At 45.8% G+C, this 16,449-nt stretch overlaps 1 protein-coding gene across 1 annotated transcript in view; it reads left to right on the top strand.

The window, feature by feature from the left end:
- TNC (tenascin C) overlaps positions 1-16,449 on the top strand; it is a 91,105-nt gene that overhangs the window by 17,370 nt on the left and 57,286 nt on the right. The window contains exons 2-5 of the mRNA XM_080820770.1: positions 9,008-9,601; positions 12,334-13,743; positions 15,029-15,292; positions 16,318-16,433. Coding sequence (XP_080676896.1) covers positions 9,145-9,601; positions 12,334-13,743; positions 15,029-15,292; positions 16,318-16,433 — 2,247 coding nt within the window. The 5' untranslated portion in view covers positions 9,008-9,144. The remainder of the gene's footprint in view (positions 1-9,007; positions 9,602-12,333; positions 13,744-15,028; positions 15,293-16,317; positions 16,434-16,449) is intronic.

Genomic DNA, 16,449 nt, shown 5'->3' with positions numbered 1-16,449 from the left:
GACACTTAAGAATATCACAAATATTAAATCTGAAGTACATGTACTTAAAATCAAATACATTTGTGGGCACCTGGGTGGCTCAGGCAGTAGAGCATCCGACTCTTGATATCTGCTCAGGTCATGATCTCAGGATTGTGAGATTGAGCCCCACATCAGGTTCCCATTTGTCCATTGATGGGCGTGGAGCCTGCTGGAGATTCTCTCTCTCTCTCTTCCCCTCCCCCACCCCGCACATGCATGCATGCTCTCTCTCCCTCTCTCTCTCTCTCTCTCTCTCTGAAAAGATAAAAAATAATTTTAAAAAAAATTGCATTTGTGAACTTTCAGGAGGAAATTGTAAGCTTTATGATTAGAACATGCAGATCTTCCTCATTGTTGTATCGTTCATGGTTCACTCAAGACCAGGCAGATGGTAGGTATTTAATAACTATATACTGAAAAGATGGTTGGTTGTTTGTTTGGTTGGTTGGTTGGTTCGTTGGATGGATGGATGGACAGATGGACGGATGGATGGAAAACTGAAGAAACCTTACAGGACCAAGAAACCTGGAAATCTCTTAACACAGAGTCTCTCCCAGGCCCTATTGCTGATACTTCTTTCTGAAGTACCTTTACAAAGACCCCAGGCTAAGAATTACTAGAAACCTCTCAGATGCCCTTATTTTTGAAGGGCTTTCTGTAGCTAGGGGGAAGAAACAAACCTCAATCAAATTCATTGACCAAGAGAGAGGATCTCTGGGTTTTAATATCAACTTTACCACTGATTAGCTACCGGCCTTCTCTGAGGTTTCAGTCAGTAATTCCCTTTCAAGGCCTGTACTACATCTCCTGATTCAGATGTGTCTTCCTGGAGCGATGTACTCATACCAACTGGGAAGCAGGGCTCTGCGGAAATGGATAGATGCTGATTAGCAATGCCTGCCACGTATACTAGAAGGATGCATTTTGGTGCTACAGATTTGCCACCCCCAAATCCATGATCTTCTACAGTTGCTTTTAAGCCCTACTCAAATCTGATTTTCACTCATGTCTGTCTGTGTCTGTGGGAAGCGCCGAGAAGCTAAGCCAAACGCTTCCCGTCAGGAGTAGTGTCTTAAAAGAGTAAACCGCAAGTAGCCTCTTCTGAAGAAATCCCTGGCGGAGCGGCATGGACAACCATCCCAGGAGGAGCACTGCCTCTTGGCCGGGGTACTGACCTCCCAGAAAAGAGCCCCACCCTAGGCTCACAGACATGCCTTTCTTGCTACCGGATGAGCATAAATAAACCAGGAGAAAAACCAGGTCTGTAACCTCAACGTCCTCACTCCCCTGTGGATTTCAGAGTATCCCTATCCCTTGACAAACTGAAGCACTAACAATAGTAGACTTCCAAGGAAAAAGGAATAGTGGGCAAGAGGGGGCTCCCCCGCCCTCCCTTATAAATCTCTCATCCTTCAGAGACAAGCCTTCTAATAACTGCCTTCTCCAAATCAAGGACACAAACAATCACACTATAACAACACGCACAGATTTCTGAGATCTCTCCCCCCTTAGGTACTGTCCTCAATATTTTCATATATTATCTCATTTAATCTCATTTTCTGCCACTTGCAGTTGAGAGAACTTTATTGTGGGGTTAATACTAGTGTTACCATTTTACAAACAAGAAAGTTGGGTCTCAGAGAGGCAAAGTTACATATCGAAGGTCATAGCTACTAGGTAAAACCAAATGAAGTTGCCTTCTATCCAACCATTTCTGACCTACAAAAATGGCAATTCCATAGGGGTCAAACTGAGAGCAAGTGGCAGAACCAGGGTTCAATAGTACTCGACTGATTCTAGAATAGATATTCTCAAACATTGCACAGACGCTCCCTGGATAATGGTCCATTTTAGCATTTATCGTTCTTCCCTATAATTATCTGTTGACATGTCTGTTTCCTTTACTGGACCATGAACTTAATGAGAGCAAGAATGATCCATCATGCGTCTCTGAAACACCTCACTATCCCTTGGGCTATCTTAGCACTCATTCAATTCATCTGTGTTGAATGCGAGAATGAATAATTTTTCAAATGAGTTAATTCTCAGCCCTCTGGGATGATTGCTGGCTCCAGTAGCATCCGAGTTGGGCACCGGTTAAGTCACCATGCTACATGAATGGATAAATGCTTTTTAGTGCTGGAATTCAAACACCTAGGGCTTGGAGGTGCTTTGGTTTGGCAGTCAGAGTTCTCTTAATTCTTTTAAGACAGGTTGTGCTGGCCTCACTAACTGTAAGGATCAGATGTCCTCGGAAAAAATCCACCCTCAAGGCTGTTTCCTGGCTCCTCTCTCTTCCTGACACATTCCAAGAAGGAATTTATGGATGTTGGGAAGGACAAGGGGTGAAGAATTTCTAGAACCTTTAAGAATGCCCATGTAAGCAACTCCATGCTTAAATGACTGTGTGTGATAAAATTCTCTTGCCTGTAAGCAAGAAGAAAAAACTTGGTGTGAGCTGCCTCACGCAGTGGAAAGAGATTCATCGGCATTTCTAAACAGTAGGAATCCTCCTCGCTGCCCCCAACCTAGGATATTTCATGTGCGTGCCTAAGTCAACAAGATAGATATATTCTGGGAACCACTGAAAATGAAGTCATAAGTAACTAATTCTGAAATATGATTCCAGCCAGTTGGAAGTTTTATCTTTATCTAAAAATGAAATTGTTTATTCTCCAGCTGTGATCAGGGAAAAATTCAAAGATTGTTGATTCCTTCGTCCAGCAATGGTCTTTGTCCTGTGGCGAGGTGCCTAAAAATAACGGATAGTTTATGTCACACTACTTCCAAAAGGTTAGCTACAAAGCAGCTCTTCTTAGAGATGGGTTGGGCGCAGATCTGATCACCAGACAAGAGGCACCTTAAAGTGTAAAATTATTAACCAGAAAGCCCTTGGGATATGGCGCCCCAATACCGACCTGCTCTCCTCACCTGTTAAATGAAGTGTTACCTCAGAGTAATGTTCTGAATAAAAATCCGTGATGCCAAGATCTGGGAAATGATCCTACACTGGTAACATCTAATACCAGAGAAGGTGAACCAAGAATTAATTTTTATCTTGAAACAGCCATGAAGTCCTAATGCCCTCTCCCACTTTAAAAAAAAAAAAAAAAAAAAAAAAAAAAAAAAAAAAAGGCTTCAGGACCATTATTTCCATCTCTTTAAATCTGGAGGGGGGAACAGTAAATATGCCAGTATTTGGAGACCAGGGACTAAAGACAGAAGCCTGTGTTACTTAGTCCTCTCAACAGAGGACACTGAGCAATTAGACACTTATCCTTAGAGAGATACAATGTTGCTTACTGGGCTCAATGCCAGCTCTTCACCTTGACCTTTCCTATACTCCTATTCCTAACTATGGTTCTACCAACTCTGCGTGCTCACTCCTTTCCACTCTCCTTTCTCACCTGTACCTGGATTATGTTTGGCCATGTAAGGTCCAAAAATGTAACAGAAATTATATTGCACACACATATTTTCTAATGTTTTGCTGAGTTACCACGCAGACACAATCTTCTTACATGAGTCTCCTGCCATATGTATCTGAGGTACTCCCTCATTTTCACGAGACAAGACACTAAGCAACATCATACAGATTCTCTCTGACCTCTCTGAACTTCAGTTTCCTTGTCTGGACCATGGATTTAATATCACTAAACAGTCCTCTCAACCAATCCTGCTCGGCAAAATTTCCTGCAATAATGGAACTGTTCTTTGGCTACATTAACGTTCTAGTTACTGGCTGCATGCCACTATAAAACACTTGAACTGTGAGTATTACAACTAACGATGGAGATTTTCATTATATTTAATCTTAATTCATTTTCATTTTAACAACCACTTGTGCTGCTGGCTGCCATATTGGACACTACAGCTCTAGACCAATGCATTCAAAGTTTTCTGCCTCTTCTTGAACCTTCTATCTCATGGGGGAATGTTTATGGTATTTTTTTTCTCTCCAGATTAATTATGTTTTAAGAAATTCATAGGAAAGGAGGGATCTAAAGAGTCTCAAAAAAAAAAAAACAAAACACAGCAGTTCATTTGGATCTAAAAATTGCTTTTGATAAAGATAGAAAGCAGAGTCCGCTCTGCACTACTTTTCTGCACCCAGAATATATGCTGAGACACGATAAAGAGCAGGGCAACATGCAAAGCTTGGAAATAGTCCCTTTGTCCTAAGCGTGTAACCCTAGCAGTCTATGTGTTGAGCCAATGCAAACTGTGTCTCTTCCTGCTGTTCTCTTTTACAAACACTGATACTCTACTAGATCCTTTAATCTTATCATAAAATATAGGTAAACCTCGATCTGGATCTACATCCATATCTTCAAAAGTGTATTTGTCTGGGAACGAAAGAGGAGTCTCTACTTCACTACAGAACCTTTATTCTTGCTTTAAAAACAAATCTGTATATGCCAAGGTAGATTTCAAGAGTTGGGAGAAAGAAAATTCTAGAAAAAATACTAATTGAAGGTCATACTTTTCACTACAAAACCTTCCTTTTGATGAGCTCCCGCTACTGACAAAGGCCATGCCATCCCTGCTACCCGCATTGTCTCTTGCACTTTTCACAACAATCTTCTGAGAACTCTTCTATCACATTTTGATGATGATGTGACTCTGGGTTAGGGGATAGTGTTTTACCCAAGAAAGAGAAAGTTGAACAGTGACTCAAACCCAAGACAGTGTGTCTACAGAAGTTATGTTCTTCAACACTAGTCTACATTCCAGTGCCTTGGGTGGTGCTGTGTTCTCAAAGAAGCCCTTTCTATTGGAGAGTTCCAAGTAGAAAAATATTTCTCCTGTTGTGCTGAAATTTGCCTTCTTGTAACCATCCCTCTTCCTCACCCCAACATAAACATGCATTGGCCCTTGTTCTGTCCTTTGAGGACATAAGGGACTAGCCAAATCCCACTTCCCTAGGATTTATACGTGGTCATCCTCTCCCTCTCAACCCTGGCTTTTTCAACTAAAGGATAAACACACACAATTTACACTCGCTCCTCCTACAAGATAGTTTCCAGACCTTCCATTGCCTGGTCTCTTCCTATAAAGATAAGAATCTGCTTGTGTTTTTAAAGAGTCTCTATAGGATAAGTTGTTCATTCTGAAATTTTAAAAGCCCTACTGTCAGAACATGACCCTTCACGTCTAACCTAAATTATCACAAACTACAGTCTGAAGTAATTATCCCTAGGTCTATCCTCAAGGGAGATATTAACCAGCCAGTTGTCTGCACGAGAATATTTTACATTTTTAAAGGTTATTATTTGCTCCCTATCTTTTTCCTCTCTGGTGTAAATATTTCCAGTACTAGAAAATTTATCTTCATAAGGTTTACCTCCTCCCCCATCAGCAGTTTCTACAGGGCCTCTTTCATCTAAATCCAGGTTGCTACAGTTTAAGACAGGACTCAGTGCAGAGGTCAAGCTCAAGCTTAAGCAAAAGGAAAGCTATTGAGCTGGACTCATGGCTACGCTTTGTTCTTAGGAGTACAACAAAACAGCAGCTCCTTTTAAAAAAATTTTTTTAAAGATTTTATTTATTTGACAGAGAGAACACAAGAAGGGGGAGCTGCAGGCAGAGGGAGAGGGAGAAGCAGGCTCCCCACTGAGCAGGAAGCCCATTCAGGGCTCCATCCCAGGATCCCGGGATCACGACCCAAGCAAGGCTTAACCGAATGAGCCACCCAGGTGCCCCAGCAGCTCCTTTTTAATGTGTGCCTACTATGGGCCTGTCACCATGCTGGGTGCTTTCTGGACAAATTTCTAATCCATAATTCCCTTTGGAAAGACTTCCACTCACATTTTACAAATAAGGTCATGCTGAGAGAGGAGAAGTCGCTTGTCAAAGTCACAGAGCTAGTAGTGAGTGGCATTAAACCAGGTGTGTCTAATTCTTAAGCCCAGGCACTTTCCTCCACACCAAAGATGTAATGGGTCTTTTCCAAAGTACAAAAAATATCCACCTGTCCTCAGACCACTGTGAGCCAATGCGAAATACAAAACCCTCAAGAATCACATTTCCTTCCTCCAAACAATGCAGCATTTGGCTGTGCCAGTATAAGTCTCTTACATACGACAGTGAAAAATCCTCACTCAACCCATACTCTGGTCATTATTACCCTAGACTCATTGCCTCGGAGTCTCAACCAGCAGCTCTAATGGCCTTTTAGATGGAAATTTAAGTCATTTAGCAACACACAAAAAAGTGTTGGATGGAAGTCCAAAAGCATTTCAAGCTTGGCCCATGGCCCTTCCTCATAAAAAAAAAAAAAAAAAAAAGAGGAAGAAGAAAGAAAGAGAAAGCTAAGAATTGTTGGGAAGAGAGTGGAAGGAAGGACTTTGTGGAAGGCAAAGAGAGTTGAAGTGATTGCAATAGAGTGTGCAATTAATGAATATTCGTCCAGTAAACAAATAATATGGGTTATGCTGGCTTAAAAGAAAAGAACTTGCCAAGTTTCTCTTCTTCATAATAATTTTTATTCAATGGGCTGGCCTACATCGCAGATCCGCACATTCTTATTTAGGAAACTAGTTTGAATAAGAAAGCATACTCAAAAGAAGTGTTTGTTTCCTTTTTGTTGTTGTTGTTGCTGTTGTTTGGGGGGTTTGTTTGTTTTTGCCTAACCAGGGAGTAGATGCCCAAAGTAGCTGTTGCATGGATAGCTGGTAAATTCTCAAGTATGAATATAATTAGGACGTAATGGAGATGTATGGGTAGGAAGTTCTTGATTAAATGCATAGCCAGTGCTTTCTAGTCCCCAGACCCGTGCTCAGTCCTACTGAAATGTTTTTCAGTTCACTTTCCCTACCCATCATCCCTCTCCAGATTTCACAAAGACTTCCTGTTGTCCTGTAGGAGGCAATCACGTGGAATCATGTTGATGCATTCTATCATTGGGATATGAGCTTTCTGGAGGGAAAAAAAAAAAAAATTTGGAGGACCTCTGTAGAATAAGCATTCCAAATACTGCATCTAATTGACATACATGGTCATCTCTGAAGGAGCCAGTGTAAGAATAACATGGGCATAGAAAAATGTCAATTTGCAAAGTGACCAATTAAAAACCAAATACACCTCAACTATTTTCTTGAACTATATTCAGGAGTATTTTCCAATTAAATAGGAGTATTGCCTGTATATATCATTCCCTGTATATATCATTCCCACATGCATCCAGAGCATACTTAGGTCAATATTATAACCATCTAAGGTTTAGCCATGTCTTCCTTTCCACTCAAGAACTTCCCAGCCACCTTTGACAACAGCCCTTGCCCCGGCTACCTTGATTGTCCATACAGATAAATAGTCATAAGACAGGTGAATAAGACAATTCAGCAAAGTTAAGAACTGCCTCTCAATAACATAATCTCCGCCATACTTTGTTGGTATCTAATCCTCTCTCTTTTTAAGGCTTAGTTTAGATTCTGTCCTTTCCAACTACCACTCTTTGACAATTATTTTCATTTGTTTCATACTCCATAAGCAGTTGTACCCTATACCACAAAATCAGTCATTTGCATTCCTTCCTACTTTGTTCCTTAAGTATTAAATGTGTGATTCCATTTTATTTGTAATTCTATTGTTAAGGCCCCTGAGGGTAGCCACTTGGTCTTATGTTTATTTCTACCTCCCCAGAACTCTGACTATTGTGGAAAACACAATATGTTTATTAGTCTGTTCAGGCTATTATAGAAACATATCACAGACCATTATTTTGGCTTAAACAACAAAAATATATTTTCTTACATATTCTACAGGATAACAGTTCCAATTCAAGGTACTGGAAAATTCAGTCTGGTGAGGCCTCTCTTCTTGGCTTGCAGATGGCTGCCTTCTCAGTCTGTCCTCACATGATCTCTCCTGTGTGCACAAACAGAGAGAAAGAAAGAGGGAGAGGGGGAGTTCTGTCACATTGGTGATCCTCCTCTTCTAAGGACACTGGCACTAACAGATTAGAGACGTACACTTATGACTTCATTCAAACTTGATTACCTCTCTAAAGGCCCGATCACCAAATATAGTCTCATGAGAAGTTCGGGCTTCAGTATATGAATTTGGGGAAAGACGAGGACAGGATTTAGTCCATAACACTCAGTGAGAATAGTGTAAGTACTTGCAGATTGGAGAAGACATCAGAGGCTCATGGACATTCTTTCTGGGCCATCTTCTGCCCTCAATCATAGTTTGGACAACCGCTTTAGAAACATTCTATCAGGTTCTCCAAAAAACCTGACTTTTTAAGGTTTTAGAAATAAATCAAGGAGAAGAGAAATTGAGGCTCAAAGAGGTGGAGGACTGTTCCAATGGCGACATAACAACTAAGAAGCTGGGCTGGAATTAAAACTCACCTTGCCTTCTAGCATGTTCATCGTTTGAACCTCTGCCTCCCAGGGTAGAGGAGAACCAGCAGATGCTGCTAAATGGGGACTGGAGGACCAATAATAAGAGGCAGGAATTACTGAACATCTACTGTGATTATGGCCTCTTGGCACTACAATGACTCATTCAGTGGGCTCATCGAGTAAATATCGAAAGGGCTCATAAATCTATGAAAGATTTCTACTTATAATATTGTTACTTATATCATTATTTTAACTCTGACATTAGCCACTCACTGCATGGAAAGAGAAATAGAACAAAGAAAAGTTACATGACTTACCCAAAGGCACAGAGCTAGAGCTGAGATCCAAATCCAGGTCCGGTCTATACTGTTCCAAAGTTTTGCCCTTTTCTCTGTTCCTTGCCATCTCCCTGTATTTCCGGAAGCTGAAAAGCGAGTGAAAATCATTCCTTCAAGACAGCAATATTCTTCTAAAGGCCAGTTTGTATCAACACTATAGGGAATACTGAAGGAGTATCAGGAAAACATCAAACGCAGGAGATAGAACATCAAAATTCACTTGGAATGACAATATTCGATAGAGACAATTAGCAACGGATACTAACACGCTTGTTGTTTTCCCTCATTTCCTTGTAGAAGAGAATTCCTTTGAGAAGATCAGGAACCCACTCATCTGGATTCTCCTCTGTGCTTCCACATCCACACTTCTGCCTGAGACTGAGACACCCTAGGAGCGAAAGCACAAAAACCCCCCAGCCAAACCCACCTCCACCATGGGGGCCGTGACCCGGCTGTTGGTGGGCATCCTCCTAGCCTCGTTCACCCACACAGCTGAAGGTGGGGTCCTCAAGAAAGTCATCCGGCACAAGCGACAAAGCGGAGTCAATGTCACTCTGCCAGAGGAACAGCAGCCAGTAGTGTTTAACCACGTCTACAACATCAAGCTGCCCGTTGGTTCCCAGTGCTCGGTGGATCTGGAATCAGCCAGTGGGGAGAAGGACCTGGCCCCGCCGTCAGAGCCCACTGAGAGCTTCCAGGAGCACACGGTCGACGGGGAAAACCAGATTGTCTTCACACACCGCATCAACATCCCCCGCCGAGCCTGCGGTTGCGCGGCGGCTCCCGACGTCAAGGAGCTTCTGAGCAGACTGGAGGAGCTGGAGACTCTGGTGTCTTCCCTGCGGGAGCAGTGCACCATGGGAGCCGGCTGCTGTCTCCAGCCCGCTGAAGGTACACCCACCCCTCGCCGTCCACATGGGAGAAATGATGAGCACGGCCAGCTCCCTCACTTTGTTTCCAAAGCAGGTTCCCTGGGGAACTGGCCTCACAAAGTGTTCATTGAGAAGAGATTTTATGGTCAAATAAATGTGGAGAAAGTAGCCGTCTCTGTTCTGCTCTTGGAGAGTCTCGTTAACGAATGTTTCTCAGAGGAGTTTCTAGACCTCTGAGAAGTCTTGCGTGGAAAAACCTTGTTATACTTTAATGACCAGTTTCTAATATTTATTTGACTATGAGATCTACACATTCTGTACCCCAAAACCTAAGAATATATTATGAAATTCCTGGCCAAAGATCACTCTCTGAAAGGTGCCGACATGGACCCATCACCTCATTGTCCAGGCAGGAAAACTAAGGCCCAGAGGGAGAGTGGGATTCCTCACAGTCCTGCCCTAAGTGATCGAGTTAGGGCTTGAAATCACAAAGACACAGTCCTGCCTGTGGTGGTACAAAGTCTGGGAACTGGAAAAACATGTTCCAGTTTAATGGTAGCAACAATCATCATCACAGTATGCATTGAGACCTCTTTTATGCATCAGGCACTGTAATTCATTACCTCATTAAACACTTCCTAGAACCCTTTGAGATAATGTTTAATACTCCCATTCTATAGATCTAACAGCTGAGACTCAAAGTTAACTAACTGGCATAAAATGACACCAGAGTAATAAGAGAAACAAGTTCTGGGTGCAACTGTGGTCTCCAGAGCTCACACCCCCATCCCCCCCATAATAGCCTGTATCCAGTGCTTTCTTTTCTCTGGGATTTTGCCATTTTAGAATTGTCTTCATCTTCACTGCCTAGACTTGACAGAGCTACGGGAATTTTGGCAGCTTCAAATCAGAGATGAACACCTCTATTTCTGCCACCCCCCCCCAAAAAAATGAGAAAGCACTTTGATAAGTTATTTCAAGAGTAGACCTAATCACCCTAAGTGGAGAAGACTATAGGACATACTCTAGGTTTCCAAGGTGGGGTAAGTTTCCTTTAGGCGCAAATGACTTCATCTTCCACTTCCATCAACTCCCTGGAAAAATGCAGATGGAAGTTACACAGTAGGATTAATGCTAAAGAATGGGTTGAAATAATTGTTGAATGCAGTGCTGTCCAGGAGAAATATAACGTGAACCAGATAGTCTTAATTTTTCCAGTAATCACATTAAAGAAATGAAAAAGGAACAGGTGAAAATAGTTCTAATGAAAATAGTTTTACTTAACTTAGTGTAACCATATTATCCACTTTTCAGCATGGGGTCACTACAAAACTTATTAACAGGTGTTTTATATTCCTTTCTTTAAACTAAGTCTTTGAAATGCCGTATGTATTTGACATTTATACCAAATCTCAATCCAGAGTAGCCATGATCCAATTGTTTAATAGCTACTGTGTCTCGTGGCTGCCGTACATGAAAACATATGATTCTCACCTTTCAAACTCGTTGTTGTTGTTTTTTTTTTTAAGATTTTATTTATTTATTTAACAGAAAGAGAGATCACAAGTAGGCAGAGAGGCAGACAGAGAGAGAAGGGGAAGCAGACTCCCCACCGAGCAGAGACCCTGATGCGGGGCTCGATCCCAGGACCCCAGGATCAAGACCTGAGCTGAAGGCAGAGGCTTTAACCCACTGAGCCACCCAGGTGCCCCTCAAACTCATTGTTTTCATTGCCTTCGTCCCTGTTGTTAGGAAGGAGCTAAAACATATTAATACAACTGTATTTGGGTGCAGAGAAAATGGAGCGAGCTTTGTTTCTTCTCCCTGGCTCCATGGAGACTACGCCAACCACTCCTGCAAGCTGAGCCAAGACATGAGGCAGACTTCAAAGAGTTGGAGGCGTGTCAGCCCTGACCATGTCTTCCTCAGATTCACCCACCACTGCAACCTTTAGGATGGGAAGGAAAAAGCTAGACACACATGAGCATTGTGGAGGCAGAGCCACATTAGAAGCTGTACCGACAGAATTAGAAAGCCATTCCTATGCTGCCTCATTTCAGTAATGGAAAATCATAAAGTTCGGTCACGTAGATCCACATACTGACTTGAGTCAACCCAAAAAACTCTGCAAGAGAAGATCACAATGAGAACAACAGTAGGTCTGTAATGTCCTCACTTAACCCTGATACACCCCAGGGAAGCAGGCTGTTGGTCCCATTGACTGATGAAGAAACTGATGTCCAGAGTATCTAACTCGTTTTCCAAATGCAGCACCACTATGGAGCCAGAATCAGAATTGAGTTCAGTTCAACAAATATTTCTTGTGTGAAACAATTATTCTCTTATGTGCCTGACCTTGGCTAGGTGCAGGAGAAATTACATAGCCCAGCCTAATACATTCCACGAGGCAGTGATTTATAATCACCCGGGTCATGGGTATACTTGAAAATTCGATAAAAACTACGGATCCCCTCCCCAGGGGTGGAAAACACACACACACACACACAGACGTAAGTACATAGTCTTTCCCCAGGAGTCCCGGGTTTCAGAGAGTACAGGTGAAGAATTCACGCCTTCTCTAATGGGATGTCAGTTCCCTCTGATTTCACACCTGAGGCAACTAGTTTTCAAGCCAGATGGGACCCGAGGGTGCCACCATCTTCTGGCTGCGTTGGAATCAGGGTCCGGCGGGTGGTAACAGAGAAAGCCACTGCTTGTGCTCAGCTGCCGGCCTCTGCTCTCTCGTTGCAGGCCGCCTGGACACTAGGCCCTTCTGCAGCGGCCACGGGAACTTCAGCGCGGAAGGTTGCGGCTGTGTGTGCGAGCCCGGATGGAAGGGCCCCAACTGCTCGGAGCCCGAATGTCCTGGCAACTGTCGCCTGCGCGGCCAGTGCGTGGATGGACAGTGCGTGTGCGACGAGGGCTTCACGGGGGAGGACTGCAGCCAGCCGGCCTGCCCCGGCGACTGCAACGACCAGGGCAAGTGCGTGGGCGGGGTCTGCGCGTGTTTCGAAGGCTACGCGGGGGCCGACTGCAGCCGGGAGCTGTGCCCGGTGGCGTGCAGCGAGGAGCACGGCCGCTGCGTGGACGGCCGCTGCGTGTGCCAGGACGGCTTCGCGGGCGACGACTGCAACGAGCCGCTCTGTCTCAACAACTGCCACGGCCGCGGGCGGTGCGTGGAGAACGAGTGTGTGTGTGACGAGGGCTTCACCGGGGAGGACTGCAGCGAGCTCATCTGCCCCAACGACTGCTTCGACCGCGGCCGCTGCGTCAACGGCACCTGCTACTGCGAGCGGGGCTTCACGGGCGAGGACTGCGGCCAGCTCAGCTGCCCGAACGCCTGCACCGGCCACGGCCGCTGCGAGCAGGGCCAGTGCGTGTGCGACCCGGGCTTTGCCGGGCCTGACTGCAGCGAGAAAAGGTGTCCCGCCGACTGCAACCAGCACGGCCGCTGCGTGGACGGCCAGTGTGAGTGTGACGCCGGCTTCACGGGAGCGGACTGCGGTGAGCTCCAGTGTCCCAATGGCTGCAGCGGTCTCGGCCGCTGCGTCAACGGGCAGTGCGTGTGCGACGAGGGCCACACAGGGGAGGACTGCGGCCAGCTGCGGTGCCCCAACGACTGTCACAGCCGGGGCCGCTGCGTCCAGGGCAAGTGCGTGTGCGAGCCGGGCTTCCAGGGCTACGACTGCAGCGACATGAGCTGCCCCAACGACTGCCACCAGCACGGCCGCTGCGTGAACGGCATGTGTGTCTGCGACGACGGCTACACGGGGGAAGACTGCCGGGACCTGCGCTGCCCCCGGGACTGTAGCAGCCGCGGCCGCTGCGTGGACGGGCGCTGCGAGTGTGAACATGGCTTCACCGGCCCCGACTGCGCAGACCTCGCGTGCCCCGACGACTGCCACGGCCACGGCCGCTGTGTGAACGGGCAGTGCGTGTGCCACGAGGGTTTCATGGGCGCCACGTGCCAGGAGCGGAGGTGTCCCAGCGACTGCCACGGCCGCGGCCGCTGCGAGGACGGGCAATGCGTCTGCCAGGAGGGCTTCGCGGGTCCCGACTGCGGGCGGCGCTCCTGCCCCAATGACTGCAGCGGCTGGGGCCAGTGCGTGGAGGGCCGCTGCATCTGCAGCGAGGGCTACGCCGGGGACGACTGCTCCGAGGGTGAGTCCCGGAGCTGAGCCACCTGCTATTGGTTCGGAAGCGGCCCCGGTGCGGGGTGAAGAGCTATGTGTCCTATTACACCTGTGCCCATGCCCGGGGGCACACACACACCATTGCAGGGGCTCGCGTTACTCACCTGTCACAGGGCTGCCTATTAGAAGGCTCAGAGGCTCATAGAATTTTCCCAAGCACTCGTATCTGGTGCATTCTAGAACTGTTATTTGAGTCTACCTATCTAGTCTGCACGGAGTGTAACACCCAGTGCCCCGTGGGGAGGTAGATGAAATGAAAACAGTCTTTTTGCCAAATATGAACCTTCTCATCTACTCCCCACTGACACCGAGCCAAAAATAACCTAAATCCCTCTATTTGGATGAGAGCAAAAATTCAGTTCAATTGAATGGACAGTGAGATTACATAAAACTGTTCTACACGCACACTCAGCTAGTGAGTAAATGCTAATTAATCACTTGCAAGGTAGACCCATCTCTTAACTCATTTTTTCATGACTGTCTTCAATCCCAAGGATTATGAGCTCCTTCAAGGAGTGCTATCCTAACAGCACAAGGCACAGTATACAGTAAGAGCTCAATAAACCTGGATTGAGTGAAAATACAACAAAGAATGATAATGCTCATGTTCACCGAGGGTCTTCTTTGCACTCCTATCAGCCACCAGACTATACTTGTTGTAATAGAGAATTTCTGTCCCAATTAAAGGTATCATTGATATGAATAAATAAATGTGTTTAATGGGCCCAAGGCAGGGAAGCCTGGTTGGAAAGAACACTAGGCTGGCAGGGAGGAGGTGTGAGTCCCAAATTTGATGAGAGAAGCAAAGTTGGGCCAGTCCCTCTGCTTCAATCATACCTAGAAGATGAAAGAATTGGACCAAATGAGCCCCAGAAACCCTTCCAGCACTAACGATGTATGACCTCGAGTTCAGAACAGGGAGCCAAGTTTAGGCTACCTGTGCCCATGCTAATGGCCCGAATCTGAACTAAGGTCCAGAGAGTAGAGAAGTCGGAAGGGTCAGATCACAAAGAAACCTGAAGGACACCCTGCAGACCCAGCACTATAGCCTGAAAGTCACCAAAGGTTTTCAAAGTGAATCACAGCAGGAGGCTCTTGATGAGGTTTTCATTTTAGGAAACGGAAGCTGGATTTTAGGGCTCAGTGATTGGCAGTGGAAGGGACAACCGAAGGCAAACAAACCTAGAGAGAGAATTTGTAGAGGACCTTACTGACACTACCTGACCCAAGCTATCCTTTTGTCTTCCTGCCAGTGTCCCCTCCCAAAGACCTCATCGTGACAGAAGTAACTGAAGAGACTGTAAACCTGGCCTGGGACAACGAGATGCGGGTCACAGAGTACCTGGTCATGTACACACCCACCCACGAGGACGGCCTGGAAATGCAGTTCCGCGTGCCTGGGGACCAGACATCCACCACCATCCGGGAGCTGGAGCCAGGCGTGGAGTACTTTATCCGCGTCTTCGCCATCCTGGAAAACAAGAAGAGCATTCCCGTCAGCGCCAGGGTGGCCACGTGTGAGTTTGCAGAACCCACCTCCACCCCCAGCAGCGTCTGCTGCCCTTGTCTTGCCCAGTGCTTAACCCACCCCCACAAGTCACTGCTTCCCTTCATCCCCGTAGCAGCATAGCTGCCCTTTCATCATTGCACCAGTTAAGACCCTGGGATCCAGTTAAGCCCACTGAATTTTTTTTTTAAAGAAATCCCTTGCCTACCAATTCATTTAACTCACAATAATTCATTAACTCACAATAATTCATTAACTCACAATAACCCTATGAGATAAGGACAATTATTAACCCTTTCTATAGATGAGAAAACTGAGACCAAATGTTCAGCATCTCCTCCCAAATCAGACTCTTAATAAGTGGCAGAGATGGGATTTGAACCCTGGAAGTCTTGTTGCAGGTTTATGCTCTTACCCGTTCTATTCTACTGTTTCCTTTCTATGGAGCTTTCTATGGAGCTTAGGGTTCAAGTTCTTCCTTTAAGAATCCAACATCAGTATAATTCCCTTCATACCTAAAAAGCAAGGCTAGAAATTGGTCCTTATTTTTGCTTAGTAACTATAACATTGGCTGCCACGTATTGAAATGTGCTGTGCACCAGGAACCATGCCCAGTGGTCGACATGCAGTGTATTACTCAGTCCTCAAAACGTTCCCAAGAACAGGCCTACTTACCTCTTCCTCCCAAATGAAGAAGGTGAGGCTTAGAGCACTTCCTGCAATTCGCCCATGCACGCACAACTTGTAACGCGGAGCCTAGATTTGAGCCCAAGTCCCTCTCATTCCAAACCCTGGGTTCATACGGCTTCACCATATGAAACTGCCAGGATTTAATCCTATGGTGGGTCCCAATGCTAACTGTCACACTGCCTCACAGTGAACAGCATCCCACAAGTAGTCAGAAATAGAATCCAGCTCTGACAGGGGTGGGGCACCCACCGGTGGGGTTCAGGGGAATTACCGCTGTGTCTACCGTCAACCCCCCCCCCCCCCCCCGCAACATGCAGCCATCCTTCCCTCTGCTCTTCCTGACAGACCTGCCTGCGCCTGAAGGCCTAAAGTTCAAGTCCATCAAGGAGACATCTGTGGAAGTGGAGTGGGATCCTCTGGACATTGCTTTTGAAACCTGGGAGATCATCTTTCGGAATATGGTAAGGGGCACAGAGG

This window comes from Martes martes (genome assembly GCF_963455335.1).
Source record: "Martes martes genome assembly, chromosome: 12".
In the NCBI taxonomy this organism is placed as follows: Eukaryota; Metazoa; Chordata; class Mammalia; order Carnivora; family Mustelidae; genus Martes; species Martes martes.
The sequence above is the reverse complement of the archived record's forward strand: the minus strand, read 5'-3'. Positions and strand labels throughout refer to the sequence as shown.